Source organism: Asterias rubens, chromosome 4 (genome assembly GCF_902459465.1).
Source record: "Asterias rubens chromosome 4, eAstRub1.3, whole genome shotgun sequence".
NCBI classification, from domain to species: domain Eukaryota; kingdom Metazoa; phylum Echinodermata; class Asteroidea; order Forcipulatida; family Asteriidae; genus Asterias; species Asterias rubens.
The window spans coordinates 11,566,685-11,592,900 of record NC_047065.1 but is presented as its reverse complement, the minus strand read 5'-3'; the positions used below and the strand labels follow the sequence as shown (position 1 = coordinate 11,592,900).

General features: G+C 38.2%; 1 protein-coding gene across 1 annotated transcript; it reads left to right on the top strand.

Annotated features, from left to right (window-relative positions):
- Positions 1 to 721: 721 nt before the first annotated feature.
- Positions 722 to 21,890, top strand: LOC117288926 (acid-sensing ion channel 1C-like). Its single transcript, XM_033769799.1, has 10 exons — positions 722 to 990; positions 11,986 to 12,153; positions 13,195 to 13,365; positions 13,849 to 13,976; positions 15,459 to 15,646; positions 17,053 to 17,200; positions 18,991 to 19,053; positions 20,584 to 20,746; positions 21,069 to 21,160; positions 21,781 to 21,890. The coding sequence occupies exons 1-10, from the start codon at positions 722 to 724 to the stop codon at positions 21,888 to 21,890; spliced, it is 1,500 nt and encodes a 499-aa protein (XP_033625690.1).
- Positions 21,891 to 26,216: the final 4,326 nt, after the last annotated feature.

Sequence of the window (26,216 nt, the reverse complement as noted above, 5' to 3'; positions counted from 1 at the left end):
CCTAAGTTAAGACTGTCTTACTTTTTGTAATTGTCGAAGACCAGTATTCTCTCTTGGTTTATTCCAACATCTGCATAAAATAACATTGAGTCAATTGGTCGTCGAATTTGCGAGAGAATAATGAAAGAAAAAACACCTTCTTTGCACTATGTGTGTGCTGTTAGATGCCTATAAATAAAGGCTTCCGGCCTGAAATCTTATAATAATTTGATCGGGAAATAACCTCCCAAAAGCTACGTTACTTCAGAGGGAGCCGTTTCTCACAATGTTTTATACTATCAAAAGTTTTTATGCTAGCAGTTATTTTGGAGAAACTACCAATAGAATGTCCAATGCCTTAAAGAGCTCATAACGTTTTCCCATAGACTTTGCACAATTAAGCGCAAACGTCTACATATTATTACAATGCCCTCCTCTTTAGAGAACCTTGTTTAGACATTACCACTTCTTGCCACAGGCCACAAACTCACTTGAATGTACTTTGTGATGACATAGCAACTGCCCTTTGATTGTTAGCTGTAATGGTCACAAGGGTTTTGGTCAGCACCTATTAAAATTATGTGATGCTTTCGTTAAGTATGTTGTCCGAACAAACACACTTTCTGCTTTGCGTACGGATCAGCCGGACACCGGAGTCATTTTCAGCGGTGGTCGGATTCAGTTGACACATTTTCTCTCTCTTCGTTGTTTTGTTCCTCGGGCGCGCTCCCCTTCTCTCTATATGCCGATGGTTAAAGTCAGACCCATCGAAGACGATATTAGTATCGTCTCTTTCAACTATGACGATGTGAAAATTGGAAACGATAAAGATGGGGATGCACGGGAGGAAGTTTGTGATGAAAAGGTTGATGAGAATAAGAAGAAGGTTGAGAAGAAAAAGCGCAATCGAGTGAGTCGGTTCTTCTCAACATGGACGTCGACGGTGCCGGAGGCAGTAGGTGTTACGGGGCTGAGGTACATTACTAGCAGTCAAGACAGTATCCTTAGAAGGTATATCAAGTATTTAATTGTGTTGTTTTGGAACAGTAGAGAGGTTTCGCAAGCATACGGATACAGATACAGATACTGATACGTCGACACTTTGTGTGTTCACGAGACGGGTATCCGCGACTATGTGATTATGTTTTCATACACGTCGTAGAAAAACGGATACTGTTTTGCAGACTTTTAGTTGTATTTTTGTCTCAGATCAAAAACATTTCCCACGGTATTGCTTTCACTGGTATCGTGCTTGATGTAAATTGTTAGTCATTTTGCAAGCAAAACGATGAGAAAAATGCAGTGTATAAAACACGTTGACTCTATCGGTCATGTTTGTCAGAAAAACACTCATGATGAATGCGAGCGCACTCAAGTGTAGTGGAGCAAGGATTACACACTCTGTGGTACTAGAGACGGATGATACAGATACGGATATGATAGTATCCGCTCACGTTAGCCGCGTGTTGGATTCTGTTTCGCAAACTATGCGAAACAGAGTCCAACACATCGGTGTAGATGTGAAAAAAAAAGTTAATACAGTTAACAATGCTTTGGAACATATTTTTGACCAAGGTCTAGGAACGTGTTTCTGGAATTATAGATGGCTTTGGGCTTTAAGGAATGTCAATCAATACACACTAAATCAATATTTTAAGTCACAACCCTAAATCAATACAAGGATTAGTTCCCAGATGTATTTTTAACCATCACCATCTATGGGAACTAGAACATGTGTTTTATGACAGCGTAAGTCATCAGACAGCCTATTTAGAAGACAGTATATTTCTCACTTTCTTTATGTTATTTTGGCGGCAAAAAATATTACAATAAAAAATTGCAAACGGGACTAGTGCAATATTACTTCATGATCTTAACTTCATGCTTGAATATTGTGCCGAAGACACTCACAGATTGTGGATGTGTTCTAGTTCTTTAAAAGTGAATGATGACAAATCTGAATTTGTATGTGCAGGATCTGTAGCACAATAAGTAAGGTTAATTCACCATACATATAAAGATTGGTTATGATGGCATAGCTCCGTTTCCGGCTTTCCGCAATCTTGGAGAAATGTTTGACTAATTTTGTGTTTATGTCTGCCCATAATATATCTTTTGTTTGTAAATCTGTTCGATATCACTGACGTAGTTTGGGATTCATACGTAAATATTTGACCCGTCCAGCCACCGAAAAGTTTGTTCATGCCTTTTTATTTCACAGGCTAGACTTTGGTAATGTACATTTCTTTCAATTGACGGCAAAATCAACTCACACGGTTACACACTCAGACTTCAAAATTCTCCAGCCCGTCTCTTATTATAGCACATACTAAATGTGAAGACAACATCGCCCAATAATAATAATAATATCGAAGTCTTACATAGCGCACGTATCTACCAAACAAGGTACTCAAGGCGCTGAGTATATAACTTTCAGAAAGATAGGTTATTGCAGTGATGAACTGGGTTATTTTACATGCGTTACGCAACACATGGGACCAACGGCTTTACGTCCCATCCGAAGGACGAAGCAATGGTTAAGTGTCTTGCTCAAGGACACAGTGTCACGGCTGGGGATTCGAACCCACACTCTGCTGATCAGAAACACCAGAGTTTGAATCCGGTGCTCTTAACCGCTCGGCCACGACACTTCCACTTTCCTTGTTTCTTTGCATTGGCTGCCCATTGAATCTCGTATCATATTTTAAACTGTTGGCTTTCATTGTGTCCACGGTTCCGCCCCTGATGACTATTATATGTCTTATTCGTTCTTAGGTCGTGGGTTCGAATCCCACACCTAGTAACATGCCTGTGATATTTTTTTCACAGGACTCGGGAAAGTACTGAGTATACAGTGCTAACACACATCGGTGTATGGGTAAAAACCAAAATTAAACTAATATCCGTTCTTTGGCGTCTGGCTCACTTGCTGTACCTTAAAGTCACCTGGAAATATAATTTTTATTGTTTCAAACATAAGAGTAAATGTTTAGTAACAATAAAAACATTTTTTTTAAAGTAATTGTTCGTCACAATTTATATTATGTTTAAAAAATATTTAAAGTTGTTGTGACGTCAATCGAGGCAGACTTTGCCTTGATGCGTAGAGTATAACATACGTGACGTGCAAGTCAAAGTCAATGAGTTTGTACCAAAGACTATAGAGCGCCGCAAGGCGCAAGATGCGGAACTGAAGCTTTATCTATTGTTGGAACGTGAAATACGCATGGGCGCCATTTCAGCAAGTGAATGTTTTGTTTCCCATTGATAGGAATGGTCATTGTCTGCATTGATCTACTGTTGTATGAAAAGAGTTATAACTTGCCGAAATGGCGTCCAGTGGGATTTCACATTTCAGCCCGAGTTCGGCATCTTGCGCCCTGCGGCGCTCTATAATCTTTGGTTTGTACGTTTCGTAAAAGTTGTTTTCTTGCATTTGTATTGCTGCTGGATGCAGCAAAACAACTAAAGATGGGGTCAGTCTGCATGGCTGGTCAGACTCACAAGAGCAATAGTGCCTAGTGGTCCGGTCCGACGTCTAGTTCAGCACTGTGCAGCATTTTCTGCTCAAATATCGCGCCTCGATTGAACAGCGCCCTCTCGGGTCGGGGCCTACTCATAAATTTGTAAATAAGATAAGAACTATTTTTTGTTTTGAACCTTAGTTAACTGTTTAATCACATTCCACTCATCAAAACACATACATTTAGTTTTGACAAAATATCACTCCCACAGGTGACTTTAAAAGCGCGCTAACTGAGAGAACAGGTCCTTTGCACATGTTGGACCGTTCCTTTGGAATCAGGTATACCCTCACTATCGGGGTAGTAAAGTAGCACCGTGGACACGTTTAAAGACATATTGAATTTACATTTGTTTCAAACAGCTTTTCGCTAGTTTTTTTTGGTCTTCTTTTATTTCCTTTGTTCCTCTTTGTTCCCTCTTCCCTCTGTTGCTTTCTCTTCTTCTTCCTTTCATGCGCTTTGGATATTGCTCAATATGAATATTCCTTATTACTATTTTGTGTGCATACAATCTCTTTGACAAACCCACAAGAGCTTAGATGATGAGATAAGTACATCAATTAGCCTAGTGTGTAAAGCTGGACATGTAAAGAAGTCACTTCGTTCGCAAGTGCAAGGATTATATTTTTAATTATGCCTTTAAAGCCATTGGACACTTTCAGTAAACAGTATATTGTCCAAAGGCCCACACTTCGTGTATCACAACTTAAAATAACAAACCTGTGAAAATTAGGTCCAATCGGTCATCGGAGTCGGGAGAAAATAATGGACAAACTCACCCTTGTTTCCGCACGTTTCGCCGTGTCATGACATGACTGAGTTTGAAACAAATCCGTAATTCTCGATATCAAGAACTGATATTGTTTTAATGTTTTCTCAAAAAGTAAACCATTTCATGGATTTCATGGAGAGAAGTCTTTCACCATTACCTTCTGTAAACCCGGTAAGTTATTTGTAAATCTGTGAACTTTTTTTTTTTTCTGTACCGAAAGTGTCCAATGGCTTTGAGATGCGATGGTATATAGGATATGTGGTAATTTCGTAGATTTGCGTGTAGAGTTAAGGTTTGCAATGCTTTAAGGGATTTAGGAAAATGTGTTGTTCTTAAGACGAAGGTACATATGCAATTAGGCCCAACACAATTAGTGATCACTATACACATGCATTTCAATTAAACTTGTGGTAATTTAAGTGCACTTTGCTTTGTTCCGGTTAACGTTCCATGTATTTAACCGCAAATTAAATCTTAATTGACAGTGTACAATAATAATATTGTTCACACTAATGTGTTTTCCCCAGAAAAAAACTGAACCATGATCTCTTCGTTGGTCAAAGTTTAGACTGGTTACTCGTTCCACCACTCGACACCAGACCAATCTAATTGAATTCGAAATCAAGGTCCATCGCGAAAGGTGCATTCATTGGGCAGTGTTATTGGTGATAAACTAGTTTGTGTAACAACTCATAACAAGCTCTGGACCCCCTTAGAGTGCTCTCACCTGGGCCCAATTTCATAGAGCTGCTTAAGCACAAACTTTTGTTTAAGCAAAACAATTCTTGCTTAGTAAAAAAGATTACCGGCCAAGACTCCACTCAATTGTTATGCTAAGTAAACAACAGCTAAATACCAGTCACAGGCAATGTGTATGGCATGACATTTTGGCCAGTAACATGTGTAAAATAAGCGAGCTGTTTTCGTGCTTAAGCGTCTCTACGAAATTGGCCCCTGGTGTATCCCAAAATAATAAATGCATAAAATAACAACTCCTCGAAAGTTTTGCCATCGAAATTGTAAAAGAATAGTGAAAGAACAGAAACCACTGTTGCACAAATTTGTGTGCTCTCAGATGTCTTATATTTTAAAGGCTTCAGGCCCAAAGTCTTTATTTGAGTGAGAAATCACCTCGTTCTCAAAATCTATAGGGCCTACATCAGAGGGAGTCACGTTTTAAAGACAATGGACACTATTGGTAAATGTCAAAGACCAGTCTTCTCACTCGGTGTGTCTCAACATATGCATACAATAACAAACCTGTGAAAATTTGAGCTCGATTGGTTGTAGGAATTGCGAGATAACCATGAAAAAAATAATTATCACACGAAGTTGTGTGCTTTCAGATGCGTGATTTCGAGACCTGACAATTCGTGGAAAATGATTTATTTCTCAAAAACTACGTCACTTCAGAGGGAGCCGTTTGTCACAATGTTTTATACTATCAACCTCTCCCCATAACTCATTACCAAGTGAGGTGTTTTACTGATAATGATTTTGAGTAATTTATACCACTAGTGTCCACTGGCTTTAATAAACAACTCTCCATTACTCGATACCACAAGTAGGCCTTAGGTCCATTTATTTACTCTCGGCAGAAAGAGATTAAAACTGCACCATGATTGTTGTCGTTACATTAACACAAAAGGGCGTCACTGGTTTCACATCAAGGTGACAACTTTAATTACGGACTGCAAAGAGGCTATTAATTGTTAATTGTTTTTTTATGGTATTTACAATTGTTCACATGGCATTACTTCCCATGGCTTAACAATTGATTTTAAGCTAGTGTTAAACAATCATTATCATTATTGTGACAGGAGGTTCGGACATGATCAGGTCGAAATGTACTTTGCGTCGTCATTATGTGAAATAGACAGAAATTTACATAACGTCGTTACTCAACATTATAACTATAATCTTGGGCCTTAAAATACATTCATAAATACCCCAGACAGTTTCTCTACTCCTATTGGTGGAGAGCTCGTCACGTGGGTGTGCATAAACCTTTTGTTAATGACCGGCAGAGAGTGTTAATTCATAAGCGTGACACGCGACCTTGCACCTGTTCTTATAAGACAGTTTCTTCATTCCTATTGGTCGAGAGCAACGGCTGAAACAGTTGTGCCACATCACGCGATACGCGCGACGCCCACAGCATTCCCTTAAAAGGAGTTGTTTACGCGAGGGCAGCGGAGGGCTCTACCATTTCATAGCTGGAGGGGTGTTGTGTTTTAAGAAATCAGTTAACAATATTATATTTGCATTTATTTTACTTTTTGACCAGAAAGTGATGATTTTTTGACCGAAAAGGTATTTATGACCTCGACTTCGTCTCGGTAAATTATCAAGAACCAGGCCTCGTTGGGATTAAACCCCTAGTTGAAAACCTCTTCACCACACATTGATTCCCTTATTAATGTGTATGGCTGACGTATAATTTGGAGCAATGTATGAGACTATTGTGAAACTATTTACACAATGTATTAAATTTGCTTTAATATTGGGGCGACAAAAATTGCGATATGCAATTATTATTCACTTCCAATGCTCTTTGTGTGATCAAAATATTAATTGTCTTAGTAGACAACAGAGTGAACCACGTGAACCTTCATTATTGCTCTATCGAATTCCGGGAAATTCGGTATCTATTGACGTCAATGTATGTGATTGTCATCTATTTATTTTGTACTATTTAAAAAAATTTTTTTTTTCAGACAACACACAAACAGTACATACGGAGAAATAACACTTTTAATACATACAGTAAATAAGTTAGCACTGTAAATAAGAATACAGAGAACATATGCATAGCCAAAAAGCGAAAATAATACTATTGAAATAAATAAAATCTATAGGAAATATATTGAAATATAAATTCAAGTATGCTGACAAAATCCATTTGACCGAGATCCTAAAATGAATTAATCTATACCGAATTGTAACAATAATATAGCATAACCTGATAAGTAAATAAAGACAATTTAGAAGAAAAACAAATAATCATCTTTAAAGCCATTGGACACTTTCGGTAAACAGTATTGTCCAAGGCCCACACTTCGTGTATCACAACTTATATATAAAATAACAAACCTGTGAAAATTTAGCCCCAATCGGTCATCGGAGTCGGGAGAAAATAACGGGAAAACACACCCTTGTTTCCCCACGTTTCGCCGTGTCATGACATGTGTTTAAAATAAATCCGTAAATCTCGCTATCGAGAATTGATATTGTTTTAAAGGCACCTGGAAATAGGATTTTTTTCTTTTAAACATAAGAGTATATGTTTATTAACAATAAAACAACATCTTACAACCCATTTGGTCACTAAAAAGTCGCATAGTTAAAATAAAAATAGCAGCAATAGCTTTTGTAAAAACCACTAGGCGTTCAACATGTTCAAGTTTCAATGTACGTATGCGTGTAAAATCGTGTCTAAATTTGTTTTGATGTGCCATGTTCCCAGACGTAACGTACGGGGGCCTGACTACAAATTTTCTCTTCAAATATCGCGCCTTGAATTACGTCACGAACAGCGCCCTCTCGGGTCGGGGCCTACTCGTAAATTTGTTAATACAGTCAAAACTAATATTTTTAAACATTAGTTAACTTTTTATTCACATTCCTCTCATAAAAACACATATTTTAGTGACAAAAGCTTTATTTAAAAAAATACCACTTCCAGGTGACTTTAATGTCACCTGGAAGTTGTATTTTTTCAAAAAGCTTTATTTAAAAAAATACCACTTCCAGGTGACTTTAAAGCCACTTCCAGGTGACTTTAAAGTCACCTGGAAGTGGTATTCTTTTTTAAATAAAGCTTTTGTCACTAATAGATGGGTCATTCCATGTCAGACCAACGCACTTTTTTACCTCATGTCTTCCGATTTTGATAAAAATTGCTGTGCTTGTAGGTCCTAATGAGCAATGAATGCACACCAATTTTCAGCCCCATCGGACTTTCCATGTGGTCAGGGCAGAAACTATTAAAATCTGACATTTTTAGGGTAAAATACCACCTTTTTGGTAAAAATATGTCATAACCATGTCAATTTTTATCACATATATGCAAATTTGGTATCAAATTGATAAGAATTGCATGCTCAAATCAATTCTTTCATCAAAAATAAATTTTCTGAAATGTAGGTCACTGTAATTTTTAATATGTTATCGTGACCTTTGACCCCGTTTTTGAAATAATGTATCATTCCAAAAATCAACGAAATAAAAATCATTTGATAGAGCATGTCTTCCTCTATCAGAATCCACTAAGAAACAGTTGGGCTCTTCAAAATTTACAAGTTTATGACTATTTTTGTACAAGTCACTATGATCTTTAATATGTTATCGTGACCTTTGACCCAATTTTTGAAATAACGCATCATTCCAAAAGTCAATGAAATGAAAATCACCTGATAGAGCATGTCATCCTCTATCAGAATCCACTAAGAAACAACTGGGCTCTTCAAAATTTACAACTTTAAGACTATTTTTGTAGAGTTGGTAGGTTACAAATTAGTCAATTTATACATGTACTTTACTTTATAAATAAATAAAAATAAAAAACTTTCCAAAGTTACTAAAATTGTTATTGGTTTGGGATTTTTTCATGTTGAGGGCTGATGTGGTCTTACCAGAATCATACTTTAAAATACCAGCAGTGACGCACCCAAGATTTAATTTGGGTTGTGGGTTGAGGGGGTGGGGGAGGGCATTTTTCCGAAACAAAATTCTTTCCAAGGTGGTAAACAAAAAATGTCACCATGCTGCAACTCTGACTTCATCGGAAGGTTAGCATGCCTTTTCGTGTGCTATACTGTTAAATGGAAATCGCACAGTAAGCACAAAATCTGCTGCTGAGCAGCTCTATTAAAATGGGCACTTAAGTCAGAGTTGCAGCATGGTGAACAAATTGTTCTTGAGGATTTCTCAGAAAGTTACTATGCATTAATGTGTTGTTCAAGATTCATCACAGGGGGTTAAAGTAAAGACTGCATAAGTTTGTGATCTACTGAAGAAAGGCAGACAGCTTCTCCATCTCAACCTTGATGTAATCTCTAACTGGGATCACTAATAATCACAGTGGTGCACCCGAAAGGGGGGGGGGGGGGTGGGGGACGATGGGCCGGGTCTGGGGGATTGATCCCAGTCCCTCCAAGGTATTCAATTTGTTTGTTTGATTTGTTTTGATGTTTTGTTTTACAATCTTCGAAAGAAATTTTTGGGGAAAATATGGCCCAACCCCCAAAAAATAATAAATCCTGGGTGTGTCACTGCTGATAGTTTAAATTCTGATTCTGGTTAAACCACATCAGCCCTCAACAAGAAACAAATCGCAAACCATGAACACTTTAAGTAACTTTAGAAACAGAAGAGTGAGGTTTGTTGGTGGATTTATTATATATATTTGTGCAAGTATATAAATTGACTAGTTTGTGACCTAACAACTGTACAAAAATGGTAATAAAATTGTAAATTTTGAAGAGCCCAGTTGTTTCTTGGTTGATTGTGGAAAACATGTTCTATCAAGTGATTTTTATTTTGTTGATTTTTGGAATGATGCATTGTTTCACAAATTGGGTCAAAGGTCACGATAACATATTAAAGATCACGGTACTTGTACAAAAATAGTCATAAAGTTGTAAATTTTGAAGAGCCCAACTGTTTCTTAGTGGATTCTGATAGAGGAAGACATGCTCTATCAAGAGATTTTTATTTCATTGATTTTTGGAATGATACATTATTTCAAAAACTGGGTCAAAGGTCACGATAACATATTAAAAATTACAGTGACCTACATTTCAGAAGAAAAAAAAATTGACAAAAGAACTGATTTAAGCATGCAATTCTCATCATTTTGATACCAAATTTGCATATGTGTGATGAGAATTGACATGGTTATGACATTTTTTTACCAACACGGTAGTATTTTACCCTAAAAATGTCAGATTTTAGTGGTTTCTGCCCTGACCACATGGCAAGTCCGATCGGGCTAAAAATTGTTGTGCATTCATTGCTCATAAGGACCTACAATCACAGCAATTTTTATCTAAATCGGAAGACATGAGGTAAAAAAGTGCGTTGGTCTGACATGGAATGACCCATATGTGTTTTGCTGAGTGGAATGTGAATAAACAGTTAACTAAGGTTTTAAAAAATCAGTTCTTATGTTATTTACAAATTTAAGAGTAGACCCCGACCCGAGAGGGCGCTGTTCGTGACGTCAATCGAGGCAGACTTTGCCTGTAATGCGTAGAGTAAACACAATTGCAAAGTACATGTACGGACCAAGTCGTGAGTTTGTACGTTTCAAAAAAAATTGTTTTGTTTTTTCCGGCAATGCCGACCAGGTGTATTGCTGCTGAATGCAGAAAAACACTTTTTGAAATGTACCAAATCACGACTTGGACGTACATGTACTTTGCACGTGTGTTTAATATACGCATTGCAGGCAAAGTCTGCCTCGATTGACGTCACAAAAGGGGTAGGCGGAGTCAGCCCCCCCCCAAACAACTTTATATATTTTTTGAACATATAAATCGTGACAAACAATTACTTAAAAAAATTGTTTTATTGTTCGTAAGCATATACTCTTATGTTTGAAAGAAAAAAAATTCTATTTCCAGGTGACTTTAATGTTTTCTCAAAAAGTAAAGCACTTCATTGAATAATGTTTCAAGATAAGTCTTTCACCATTACCTTCTGTAAACCCTGAAAATTATTTGTAAATCTGTGAACTTTTAATTGTCTGTCTGTACCGAAAGTGTATAATGGCTTTAACTGAATAATTTTAGTGATATTGCGTCACAAGGCAATTTGGGTTCCTTGTGACGTGATATTTCGCGTAAAGTTTAAACAGCAGTCTGGTAGTTAGACGTCATCGTGTATGCAAGGCTGCATCAACTCAGGAGACCATGGCGCCATGCTCTTTAATGACAGACTTGAGAGCCCAAGAACAGGAATACATTGTAAAAATCGTGCCCCTTTGGGGTTTGTTGACTTCCAACTTGAGCTACTTTTGTTATGACGTGGGCCCTGTAATAAATGGTCCTATCTGCTAAGAGATGTAGGGACATTTTTCAAGATTGATTGATGCTCAGACGTTTGGAAAATTACACCGGTGTATTTAGGGGTATTATTTTTTGGAAGGTGAACAACTCGTCTGGCACCTAAGACTCCCCATACTAAACTGAGTATAATTAAGGGAATCAATGTGTGGTGAAGAGGTTTTCAACTAGTGGTTTAAACCAAACGAGGCCTGGTTCTTGATAATTTTACCGAGACGAAGATGAAAAATTGTGCTGAAGTGCGATCTGCAGTCAGTCGAACCAAGTACACGGGGGGGGGGGGGCTCTTCTCTTGTCGATAAGCGCACTGTGCTATTAAATTGTTTAGCGTTACACATGCTCGAACCCACGGTTTATTAACGTCCCAACCGAATGAGGAATCATGTAAAGTGTCTTGCTTAAGGACACATGTGTCAGGACTTAATGCCAGGGGGTCGATTTCTTAGCAATAGTCCTAGGAAATATAAGTTCTTAGTTAGGACGAGTAACTCTTCCTAAATCGAGAGACTCGTCTAAACTATTTGTGAAATCCACACCGAACTCACACTCTGCTGATCAGAAACACCGGAGCTTGAGTCCGGTGCTCACCTTAAACCGCTAGGCCGTACCATTATGGTTATCACGTCTTTCTCCTGCGTCATAGATTCGTGTGGTACGTGGCAATCTTCGGTGGGATGGGTGCACTCTTTTACCAGGCAACCGACAGAGCTGTGTACTTCGTTGGAAACTACAAGACTGTGGATGTAGATATCGAGTACGGCTCTGAGCTGGTTTTCCCTGCGATCACAATATGTAACTACAATACATTCAGGTATGATTTAAAATTGCACTATTTATCTCTCTAACATGATCCAAATCACAACATTCTCCCGTGTGGTATAATGGCTCTTGCTTTTGGAATGCATATAATGAGTTAGTTCGTTTAGCTGCCCTGGGTCGACCCCGGTCTGCTCCAGTGCTTTCGAATAGCTTTGACGTCATTCCAGGGGCTCACCTGGTCAGCCCCCAGTGCCCTGCTTGTGGAGTGGGTCACTTGGGGGCTGGCCCGAGGTGCATGACGTCACTACGAGAGCGGTGAGTGATCGTTCGTTTAGCTCACCCGAGTGAGCACCGCGGGGTTGACCCAGGGAAGCTATTCAAGGCCACCAGTAGTCTCCGCACGAATGACTAATTCAAGACCTGACTTCGCGGCAGTGCAGTTAAATTACGATCATATATAAAGCTAAATATGTAGTCCCAGCCAATTTTCTATACCTTCCGCCCGGGTAGTAGTTAAAAAGCATGACAGTTCTTTTAAGAACCGAGAAGTCTCCCGAACATCCGATAAATCTACCCCGCGGTAGAAAGACAGTTCTTTACGAACAAACTCTACCTCCATGGCAAGTAGATACACACATACATATAATATGGAATGTGTTAAAGCAAGATTTTAGTCAAAGGTTTATGCTTTATTTATGTAATGTTTGTAAGCAATATTTTAATTGATCTGGTGCTGCTATTATTAAGAAACAAGTTATACTTGGTAAGGCCCAAAATGCATCATCATTGTGGCTGTCCGAATAATATGCATTGACAAATTGTGTTAGTTTATTTAAATTTTCTTGTTGATTTTCTTTTTAAAATCTGTTAAAATCTTTTTACTCTGACTGTAAGTAAATTTTTAAGTAGTGCTTTTCATTATTCTATTTTTTCAAGAATCGGGACTATAAGATAAAACACCCGATGTGCTGATATTTGTGTTTCTTGTATAAAGATCTTGAAATAAAAAAAATGAATAAAATAAATAACGTTTCCATATTTAAGGATACCACCTGACAGTTTATTATTGTATTACTATTTTTTTTCTTCATAGAAACCTTGACTTGGACTCCCTTCCATTTGGTCAAATGTTGTCCGAACTTAATGGCTTCATACCGACTCCAGTTAACTATACTCATTACGCAATACTCATGGGTGACATTAACGCTACGGAGTTGTATCTATCGCTGGCTCACATTATGGACCACGGAGAAATGTTTAATTTGTAAGTATTTTGGGAGTCCTGATGATTTGATAGGTCATCGACCAATATTTCAAAACATTTGATAAAAGTCACGCACTATTCATAACTCACGCATAAACTTGCACGCATAACGCATAAACTCACGCATAAGCTTAAGCATAACGCATAAACTCAAGCATAAGCTCGAGCCTATCGCATATTACTCAAGCATATAAGCTCAAGCATAGCGCATTATTTTACTAAATCATAAACTCAAGCATGACGCATAAACTCACACATAAACTCAAGCATGACGCATCCACTCACATATAAACTCAAGCATGACGCAATACTCAAGCATAAACTCAAGCATAACGCATTTTACTCAATCAAAATGGCAACTTATATAAAAAACCGTGAGATTTTAACCACATAATTTTCTGACGTTCAGATCTTTTTGTTAATGTGGTTATGGGAACTAATGTCCAATAATAAATTAACTATGTATATTATACTTCACCGCAGCGGAACATGGGATGGTTTTACTTTCATCACTCCACAAGTGTTCACCCGAGTAATCACCGACTTCGGTGTCTGTCACACGTTTAATGGAGGGTTCGACGGGGAAGAGCTGAGGAAAGTCCAAGTTGCAGGTAAAACATCACGTCATAATGATTCATAAACTTTCATTCCTATAGTTTAAACTTTAAAAGCGTTTTTGTTGTCTTTTTGGTAAGTGCTATTTTGGTTATTCCTCAGACAATTGTTCGTTCATTTTGTCTTGTCGCTGTCTGTCCCCAGGCTGCTTACTACACAAGCATAAAAAACCTCCATAAAAAAAAGAATAAACTATACTACTTTCCCTCTTTTGCTTTTTCAAGTATATAAAAACCTGGTTTATTCAAGTTTTCTACCTAAAATATCGTATCACATTGTTTATGAGGGTGTGGAAACAAGTTAGTGTTAATTGATTGATTATGTTCAATATTTTTGAAACAGTATTAATTACCATATATGAAAGTCTTCTTCTTCTTAATTATGTGCCAACTACTTAAACCAAAATAGATTATCCCTAACAAATTTTTAAAAATCCGAAAACTTCCTCATTGACATAATTATGTGTAATATAACACTGTTTTTAAATAACTTGTTTATTGTGTAGTGTTGAAAACGATCGTGTTACTACAATGAAAGCATAAAAGACACTGGACTGTCAAAGACCAGTCTCCTCACTTGGTGTATCTCAACATATTCATAAAATAACAAACCTGTGAAAACTTGAGCTCGACTGGTCGTCAAAGTTGCGAGATAATATGGAAGAAAAAAAACACCCTTGTCACACGAAGTTGTGTGCTTTCAGATGCTTGATTTCGAGACCTCAAATTCTAAACTTGAGGTCTGGAAATCAATTTCGTGGAAAATTACTTCTTTCTCGAAAACTACGTCACTTTAGAAGGAGCCGTTTCTCACAATGTATAACACTATCAACCTCTCCCCATTACTCGTTATACCAAGTGAGGTTTTATGCTGATAATTATTTTGAGTAATTACCAATAGTGTCCACTGCCTCGAACCCAGTCTGGTTGACCGTTGTTTGACTAGTCGACCGTTTGGGCCGAGCTCGAGCCTCATGGTGACCATGGTTCGCTCCGGCTCCGTGGTCCCGATAGCCTGTTCCATGCTAAACATGTGTAAAGCGCAGAGAGATGGCGCTGTAGCGAAAAAGGTGGAAGGCAACGGGGTGTTGATTAACGTGATACATGGTTGACGAGTCGTACGAGTGAGTCACTGCGCATGTACGTTGCTGCTGGTCAGGGCCCAATTTCATGGCTCTGCTTACCGCCGAATTCTGCGCTTACGATCATGATTCGCCGCTTACCTGCAAGCACCGAATTTATGCGCTAGCCTTGTAAGCGTAGAATGCCTATGGTAACACGGACTACGCACGCGCCGAAGTCAAAGTTCGCCGCTTACCCGTGAAACACGCTTGCCGTAAGCACACAATTCCCTGCTTCCGTAAGCACCGATTATGTGCTTACGGTAAGCAGAGCCATTAAATTGGGCCATGTAGTCGACTTAATTAATGTGCGCACTTGCTAATTGTTTATTCCAATCGGTGTTTTTTTCTTTATTAGGGAAAGGTCACGGCTTGTCCCTACTGCTTGACGTGCAGCAGTACCACTACTATTACTCCAAGTCATTGCAGTATTCGGCTGGCGTGGTTGTTGCCATACACGACCAGGATGATATACCCTTAGTAGAATCATTTGGCTTGGCCGTAGCACCAGGCACAGAGGCAAGGATTGGTATTAAGAAAAGACAGGTAAGAACTTTAAGGCCCGGTGTGGCGGTTTCAACTTTCCGCCGTGTTCAGTTTTCCGAATGACCAAAATAATACGGTAACAATACGTCATGGGATGCCTGCGCACAGCAACAAGCGAAAGCAGTCAATTATTATTGTGCCGTAATGAGTCATCCGTCTAAACTCTCCGGTAGTTGTCATGGCGGCGTCCACGAGTTCAACGAGCGGCCAACGCGTGTATCGTGTGAGAGAATTTGGTGTGAAGACCAAGCAAATTATCCTGTATTTAACCAGTGGCACAAGCAGTGTGATCTGCTTGAAGTGTGAGCATGAATATGCGTGTAAAGATGGGGCAAGTGAATGTGACTAAACAGAAAAGAATCGTAGTATAAACAATTTGGGGTCACTGAGAGAACTACAGTACTCGCCAGGGTACTCGCGGCGGTAGTTTTGTCTGACTACGTCACCCGGAAAACTGAACACGCCGGAAAGCTAAAACCGTTCGAACAACGTGCTGAAACGTCCGGCTACGTCACCCGGAAAACTAAACACGGCGGAAGACTGAAACCACCACACCTTTGGTATTGTCAAAAGACCTGTACTCTCACTTGGTGAATCTCAACATATGCTGAAGATAACGAACCTGTGAAAAGTTTTGCTCAATATTGGTCATCGAATTTGTAGGAGAATAATAAAATAAAAAAACACAGTGGTTGTATTACTTTGTGCGCATAATAAAAGGCTTCAGCTGAAGTCTGGTACTATTTGAGTAAGAACTTATACCTCTTTTTCAAAAACTATCCGTTACTTCCGAGGAAGCCGTTTATACCATCAACAGCTCTCCGTTGCTCGTTACCACACCAAGTCACTTTTATGCTAACAATTATTTTAAGTATAATTGCCAATAGTGCCCGGTGCCGGAAAATGGCTCGGCGTGGTGGAACGGTAAATAAATAATACCAATACTTCAAGCTTTGGTTTCTCTAATCAGTAGAGTGTGGGTTCCAGTCCCGGTCATGGCAGTTGGCAAATTTATTTTTCCCAGGATGGTAAAGGCCAATAGATTAGCATACACGCTCCCATTAGCTGCCACGCTCTTGACGCTGAATTATTCATCAGTGGGAATTCAGCTAGGTTGCCTTTATACACAACCACGAAGTGTGTGTGTACCATAGTATAGAGCATGGAGCCAATGGTAACGTGTATGCAAATCTATTGGCCTTTACTATCCTAGAAAAAAAATCGCGGGTAGTTGTGTCCTTGAGCAAGATACTTTGGGTGGCGGTTGTTTTTACCAGGACGAACGTGGGTAATTATCTGCACACACTTGTCCTGGGAAAAAAAATCGACACACACCGTGGTCGACCTAGGGAAGCTAAACGAACGCACCCATAAATACCTTATTTGGTTTGATTGTCTTCCTCCAGGTGAATAATCTACCGCCCCCTTACGGCGTGTGCGGATCAAGAGATCTCAAGTATTTCTCGTCTCCTTATTCAATGCATAAATGCCAACGTGAATGTCTCATCGACTACATACAGGCATCGTGTGGCTGCGTGGAACCATACATGGCTGGTAAGTTCGTTTTAAAGGAACACGTTGCCTTGGTCTTTGAAAAGCGTTTTTAACCGTTTGTTATAAAATGCATATTATGGTTCAAAAGATGTGTGGAGCCATACATGGCTGGTAAGTTCGTTTTAAAGGAACACGTTGCCTTGGTCTTTGAAAAGCGTTTTTAACCGTTTGTTATAAAATGCATATGGTTCAAAAGATGTTGTAAAAGTAGAATACAATGATCTACACAAACATGCCTCGAAGTTGCACGGTTTTCCTTATACCTCGTCGACTAACACGGTCGGCCATTTATGGGACTCCCATAAATGGCCGACCGTGTTAGTTCGCACAGTAAAAGGAAAACCACGCAATTTCGAGGCAAATGTGTGTGGATCATTGTATTCTACTTTTACAACATCTTTCCAACCGTATGCATTTTATATAAAAAAAACGGTTTAACAAACGCTTTTTATAGACCAACTCGTCCGATCCTGGGCAACGTGTTCCTTTAATTGACCTCCTCTGAGCAATATAGGGCACCACTTTTGTTGTGACGTGTCATGGCCTAGCGGTTAAGAGCATCGGATTCAAGCTCTGGTGTTTGATCAGAAGAGTGTGGGTTCGAGTCCCGGTCGTGACATTTATCATGATTGCTTTGTAAAGTTGAGGAGGTAGTGCTTCCTGCCTCTACCAGGCTTGTGATGGATGATACCCAAGCCTACGTCAGCACTAGTAGAAGGTGGCAATGGCCCTTGACACCAACAAATATTGTAGCCCCCTCTCTGAAGTTACCATTAGGGCTTCCAAAAAAAGTAGAAAAAATTATAAAAATAAGGAGGGAGGGAGAGGCTGCGACCGAGATTTTAGAATCCGGTAATGTTTGTTTGTTTCTGCCTCCTCCCGTCCAATGTCACCATGGCAGGCTGGAGTTGGTTTAGATTGGGATCCCCTGTATTTAATCGCAAGTAAGACAGGTACTTGCTTATCACCACAATATGTTTCATCTCTTTTTTTTACTAAGAGATTAGTTCTTGCAGTGAAACTTAGGGTGCATACGTTTAGCTTCCCTGGGTCTTCCCCGCGGTGCTCACTCGGGTGAGCCCCTGACAAGAGCTAAACGAACGATCACACTCGCCCTCGTGTGGTGACGGCATGCAACTCCAGTCACCCCCAAGTAACCCACTCCACAAGCAGGGCACTGGGGGCTTACCCGGGTGAGCCCCGTCAAAGCTATTCGAACGTACCGGGCAGACCGGGGTGACCCAGGGAAGCTAAACGAACGCACCCTTATTTAAAACAAATCTCTTCATATTTGAAAGGTGAGTATGAATAAGTTTCAAGTACCCGGATGTGAATTATTCTACTTGTCACAAGTACATTGCTAAGTAACTTGTGCAACAGGCGCTTCAGTAATAGAACACTTTCGGTAAACAGTATTGTCAAACAGCACACACTTCGTGTATCACAACTTATATCTAAAATAACAAACCTGTGGAAAATTTAGGCTCAATTGGTCATCGGAGTCGGGAGAAAATAATGGGAACACCCACCCTTGTTTCCGCACGTTTCGCCGTGTCATGATGACATGTGTTAACTATAAATCCATAATTCTCGATTGATAATTGTTTTAATGTTTTCTCAAAAATATCATTTCATGAAATAGTATTTCAAGAGAAGTCTTTTACCATTACCCTCTGTAAACACTGTAAGTTATTTGTAAATCTGTTAGCGTTTATTTTTTGTTATGTTCCGAAAGTGTCTAATGGCTTTAAGTAATTGATGATCTTTGGTTTTTTTATTGTCTTTCACAGTGAGCGACAATATGACAGTCTGCAATCCAGCAATAATTTTTTCCTGCGTCCATTTTCTCGCATGTAAGAACCTTGTTCCTCACTAATTGGTAATTGTCAAAGACTAGCCTTCACAGTTGGTGTATCTTAACATATGCATAAAATAACAAACCTGTGGAAATTTGAGCTCAATCGGTCATCGAACTTGCGAGATAATAATGAGAGAAAAGAAAACACCCTTGTCACACGAAGTTGTGTGCGTTCAGATGGTTGATTTCGAGATCTCAAGTTCTAAATCTGAGGTCTCGAAATCAAATTCGTGGAAAATCACTTCTTTCTCAAAAACTATGGTACTTCAGATGGAGCCGTTTCTCACAATGTTTTATACCATCAACCTCTCCCCATTACTCGTCACCAGGAAAGGTTTTATGCCAATAATTGTTTTACAATAGTAATTGCCAATAGTGTCCACTGCCTTTAATAGATGTTAAATTTGCACCGGGGATAGAGAATATTAGTTTTGGTTTTTACCCATATACCGATGTGTGTTAGCACTGTATACTTAGTACTTCCCTGTATCCTGTGGAAACAAAAATCACAGGCATGTAACTAGGGCGGGGTTCGATCCTACGACCCTTGCAGTTCCAGAGCAGTGTCTTACCAACTAGACGTGTTCTTCTTCTATTGTCAACTAAGACAATTAAAGGACACTATTGGTAATTACTCAAAATATTTATTAGCATAAAACCTCACTTGGTAACGAGTAATGGAGAGCTGTTGATAGTATAAAATATTGCGAGAAACGGCTCCCTTTAAAGTATTGTTAGTTTTCGAGAAAGAAGTAATTTTCCACGAATTTGATTTCAAGACCTCAGAATTTGACTTTGAGGTCTCGGAATCAAGCATCTGAAAGCACACAACTTCGTGTGACAGAGTGTTTTTTTGTTTTTTTTTCCATTATTATCTTGCAACTTTGACGACTAATTGAGGTCAAAATTTCACAGGTTTATTATTGTGTGCATAATGTTGAGACATATTGAGACGACTGGTCTTTTACAATTACCAATGTGTCCAGTGTCTGTAAGTGTGGGTTGTGATATTGTGTAAAGCTACTGTAAATGTTTACTATCAATCTACTTTTAACTTGTTCTACTAGCAAGGTAAGGCCTACCACGAATTTTAAGTGATTGTCGGGTGTTTCGGTCGCATTTGTACCTCTCAATACGGTGAGCAATGTGGCATAAACTTGTTCTCTTCAAGATCCTTTTTATTTATAATATATAAGAGAGACAACCAACATAGGGCTAGATATCTCAATTGGTAGAGCGCCGGCACGTTAAACCAGAGGTCGTTGGTTAAATCCCGCTCTAGTCAATTTTTCTTTGTTCAATCCAAAATCATTTAAAAATGTACCCAGTCAGTTTCCCTTGTGGTTTATTATTTGATATATATCAAATAATAAACCACAAGGGAAACTGACTGGGTACATTTTTAAATGATTTTGGGTTGAACAAATGAAAAAAAACACAAAAAAAACGGCATCATCAAACTAAGAAATAATAAAAACAAAAATTTAAAGCACTGAAAAAAAATAATATGATTCCTACTATACAGATAAGTTGAATGTTAAAGACGAGTGCGACTGCCCTGTCACGTGTGAATCAACCACGTACACAACCAGCCTCTCCTACTCCCGCATGCCTTCGGATTTTTACAGCCAAAAACTGCTAGACTATGTGGCTGAACTGGGCCACGCGGTGGAAGAAGACCATTTCCTGTGAGTATTTTTTTGGAATTGCATAAAATAACAAATATGTGAACATTTTGGCTCATTTTGTCATCGACGTTGCAAGAGAATAATGAAAGAGAGAAAACAAACTTGATCCACAAGTTGATTTCGTCTGCCCAATTAAAGGCTTCAGCTGAAGTATTTTATTATTTGCGTGAGAATTACCGTTTTAAATATTTAACTGAGTCATTTCAGAGGGAGCTGCATTTATTTTTATACCATCAACAGCTCTCTATTGATGATACACTTTACAATTTTGGTTTGCTAAACATTGTTTTGAGTAAATATATTTTGTTGTTGTATTTTAAAGGGCTAACAGTGTGATGCTCCAGCTGTATTTCGAAGAAATGACAACCGAAGTAATCACCCAACGTGAAGCCTACACTTTCTTTGCATTTTTGTGTAAGTTCTACTCTCCTTTTAGCCGTCGATTTCACTCAACTATTCCTAACTTACGATTAAACTTAGACTCTGGACCCTATTGGTAACTAGTCTTCCCAGTTTGTGTATCTCAACATTATGCATAAAATAACCGTTCTGTGAAAATTTGAGCTCAATCGGTCGTCGAAGTTGCGAGATAACTATGAATTAAAGAAAAAACACAATTTTCACACAAAGTTGTGTGCTTTCAGATGCTTGATTTCGAGACCTCAAATAATTCTAAATCTGAGGTCTCGAAACCAAATTCGTGGAAAATTACTTCTTTCTCGAAAACTACATTACTTCAGAGGGAACCGTTTCTCACAATGTTTTATACCATCTTTCTCTCCCGATTACTCGTTACCAAGTAAGGTTTAATGCTGATAATTATTTTGAGTAATTACCAATAGTGTCCACTGCCTTCAAATTAGGACGAGTTCAGTTCCGTATCCAATGACGTTTCTCACAATGTTTTATATGATCAACCTCCACCCATTACTCGTTACCAAGTGAGGTTTTATGCTGATAATTATTTTGAGTAATTATACCAATAGTGTCCACTGCCTTTAAGTTTAATTTCATTGTGTGTGGTTTACCATCAGGTGACATTGGAGGCTCCATGGGCTTGTGGCTTGGAGGGAGTATTTTGACGATTGTTGAAATATTTGACCACCTGTTCCAGATTGCGTTTATCGAAGGAGCGACCAAATAATGATGCAGAATAAATACAAAATCACTTTATTTATTATGAATAATTTATTATCTAGTATACATCATTACTATAATTTGTTTATTATGCAAAAGAGTTTGTCTTTTAAGCCTATTGAACTTTCGAATAACTTTTTCCCCACCTCTTTTTGACGATGTTATGATTATATTTTGCACAAATAAATTGTTTCGAAATATGAATGACTGCATGCACACACTGGTAAACTGCATATGAATTGAATCACAAGTTCATTCTCTTTTTAAAAGTTTATAGCAAGACAAATATTTGTAAATAGTAGAAAATAAAAACCTGTTGTGATTCCTTTGTTCTGTTACAAACGCCACAAGTTTTGTTTTTTATTGTTAATCCCCTTTGTTGCAAACCCACACAATTGCTGAACGTCCTGATATTTATAAACTATTCCTTGTTTTGTCGTGTGGGTGTACCATAATAATTATGTATAGGCAACTTCCTCGTTCTATTTCAGGTTCGCACGCCATAATAGCGAGGTTTCGTTGGCGCACGGTTAGTGCGCAGCGACGACTTTTAGTAGCTATGACGTCATCACTGTTTGTGCAGTTATGACGTGTACTCGATCCGTCAAAGTGCTCAAAGTTTCGTGAAGACGTCTAGCAGCAGCTCCACTACACGCAAGTGAGAACGTATAGTAAAAGCATTGCAAAATAAATTACTCACCATTTCTAGGTAAAAAATAATACTCGGTCATAGAAAGTAGTATAGATGATAATCGTTATTCATTTCAGGAATATATTATGCTATGCAGTTTATGTTTTGGTTATGTATTTTGTCACTGAATGAAGGGTGATCGGGTACTGTGTATTTCAATTTCGCGTTGAATTCGTCCAAAATGGTGGTTGGATTGTAAATATTTTCATCTCGATCTCACCCCTTGATCGTCCTCGGTCGGCCCTCTCCTTATATTACCAATATCTTACGAATATACCGATGCTTATCAACGCTTGTCAATGCCTTTACGAACGTTGCCAACTCTAACGCACGCTTTACCAACGTTACCAATGCTTAATACGAAAGTCGACAACGAATGACCGATTTTGAAATATTCGCTGAAATTTAGAAACCGATTTCTAAACACTGACCGATCTTCGTAAGGAGGTCGGGAATAATGTGTGAACGTAGTGATTTTGTTACCAACGTTTATGAAGACACGGCGATGTTGCGAGGTTTGAGCGAATGTCAAAAATTTCCTTCCGTTTGCATATTCGCTATAGCATATTATTCGCCGAGTGAGAGCAGTATACATTGTTCAAACTTCGTAAAGGAGGTGGAGAATGACCTGTGAACGTAGTGAATTTGTTACCAACGATTGCTTATGAAGACCAGGCGAACGTTGCGAAGTTTGAGCGATTGTTAAATATTTTTGTTCGTAAGCACATTTGCTGGCATATTCTCCCCAGTGTGAGAGTAGCATTTTTACCGTGCGCAACCAAAACCTCCCTACTATAAAAAAAATATATATATATATATAAAAAATAAAAAATAAACGAAAAACAAAAGTAACTGCTACTAGTATTCAATTACGTAACATCACACCAAAATGTCAATTGGACATGTCTACATGAAGTGAAAAGGAATAGTACAGATTTATTAAATAATGTTTGTGCTGTTCACAGTCATTTGAACAGTGCTGCAGTTTTGACTTGATGATTCAGCATTTTTGTGTACAAAACACTTATACTAGCTGCAACAGCATTTTCAAGGGTGCTCTCTCGCCAAACTCCTCTATCATGGGCAGCACCAGATAATTATTTTATAGGCAACCACATTGAGGAGCGTTTTATTTGTTTGTTTGGTTGCCCATTTTGTGGAGTAAAAATTTTGACTTTTGGCCCCATAAAATGGCCGACGTGCTAGCTCGCGTCGTAAAAGCAAACTGTGCAATTTCGAGTGATACGTGTGTACATGGAATGACACTTGAAGTGATCCAAATAAATATCTTTAAAGGGACTTTGTATTTTTTCCTAACACTAAACACAATGTCCACAGATTAATAGTAAACTTACACAGTTTGAAGATTATGATAGTAGAAAGCTTCCCTTGAAATTTTACTTATGCTGAGGTGCTGTAGTTTTTGAGAAATGAGTAAAACAATGTTTGTATCAGTTTTAGCATGTAAACTAGTTATGCTATGTTTATGGTACCATACCATAACTGGTTAATTGGATTTTACATGCTAAAACAATGTTCGTCTCACTTGAGACGAAACTTATTTTGTGACTTGTTTTACCCTTTTCTCAACAACTACATAACCTCAGTTAGTAATATTTGAAGGCGAGCTTTCCACTATCATTATCTCCAAACCCTGTAAGTTTAATTTTTGTGGACACTCTTAAAGTACCCAAATTCTATGGTGGGTGAGGAAAAGCTTTCTAGATATGCCGGGAAATTTATTTCTCAGATAAACATGAGATATATTGAGGTGGTCTATACTATTATAATGTAAAATATAACAACAAACACAATACTATTATTATTTTGTAACACATGATTACCACATTGTTATACCAAAATAGGTGTAGTTTATTAGAAAACGGTGAACAACATCCATAGTTCGGGTTTGATTTTATTTTAAGTTTAGTTTACATTTTTCTCACAGGTAATTTTTGCAAGCTGTAAACCATAAACAAGTGTAAATAAATTAAGGATATTTGGATAAATTGCAATATGCTGTTGTTTTGCAATTATAATGCTCTTGACAAAACATTTTCACAGCATTTTTTCATACGCATGCTTGTTGTTGTCTCTCTGTATCTATACACGTGTGTAGATTATGCTTTTATCCCGTAAAAAATGTGAACATCTTATAATATTTACTGAAAAAATAGATAACTTATTATTATTTTTAATTTTTTTACTACATGAGTATAGGCATTCATCTTTCACCGTCTATTTGCAAAATATATATATTATTCATAATAGTTGTATGCCTCTGAAGAAGGTCCGGTTTGGATCGAAAGCTAAGGCCATCTACCCTATATCATTCATAATGTAATATAATATTTCAAACTGACAAAAACAAACCAAGAATTAAAAGCGACAACCCTAAATATAGAACATACAGAGAAGCATAAAATATATACAAAATACTCAACATTTAATTAAATTCAAGCCCATTGAGTAGTACGGAGGAACAGTCGACCAGCACCTCTTCAAGGCGAGTCCTTCAACAACAAACATGGCAACAAATACACACCCTTCAGATACAAAAAAGGTGCGTTAAAGCTAATTTAGACAATCACATTCGACAAAATTGGTAAAACCTTGCTCTAAAATCGCGGGATCGAATCCCACCCGAGTAATATGGCTGTGATTTTGTTTTACAGCGCTCAGGAAAGTACTGGGTATACAATGCCTACACACATCGGTGTAGGTTAAGCCCAACATTTTTATTCCCGATGCAAATTTCCATATTTTCTACACATAAGACTACATTGGCAAACAAATAAGTATTGAACTTTTTTAGATGCCGAGTTCAGAGTCACAAAAAAACATAAATTCCAAGTTCTTCGACGAGCGATTTTAGATGGTCCAGTCCAAGTAAGTTACACAAAAGATCAAGGATTCAATAACACAGAATACAAAACAACAGTGTGATCCATGGCAAATGCTTGCTCTGCCAATTAATTAAAAACACAAACAAGGAGACCCCTGCTCTAAGTGTACACAAATTTGCACAATTAAAAGCAAGCGTCCACAAAATAATGCCTCCTTTTTAGAAACCCTTTTTAAATAGTCCTTTTTAAGTACACTCTCCCCATTAATTTATACAAACTCGTTACAAATGTACACTGTGCTGACATAGCAACTGTTCATCGATTGATATAATGTAGTGACGGTCGCAAAGATATCACCAAAGCTAATTAATTTATTAAAATAACGTTGTTATCTAGGTATGTTGTCCGAACAAACACACTTTCTGCTTCTTTTTGCGAACCGACATCAGCAAGACTCAAAAGTGACTTTCGGTGATGGCCTGTTCTTTTACTCGACGTTTTCTCCCTCGGTAGTTTCGTTCATCTGACGCTTTAAATACTCTGAGCCGAATAATGGCGAAAAACAGACCCATCAGTAACGATCTCAGCGTCGTCTCATTTAGCAACAACGATGCTGTAATAGAAAGTGATCAAGATGTTAAAGGAACACGTTGCCTCGGATCGGACGAGGTGGTCTTTGAAAAGCGTTTGTATTCGTTTGTTATAAAATGCATATGATTAGAAATATATATTTTAAAAGTAAAATATAATTATCCACACAAGTATTGCTCGAAATTGCGTGGTTTTCCTTCTACCT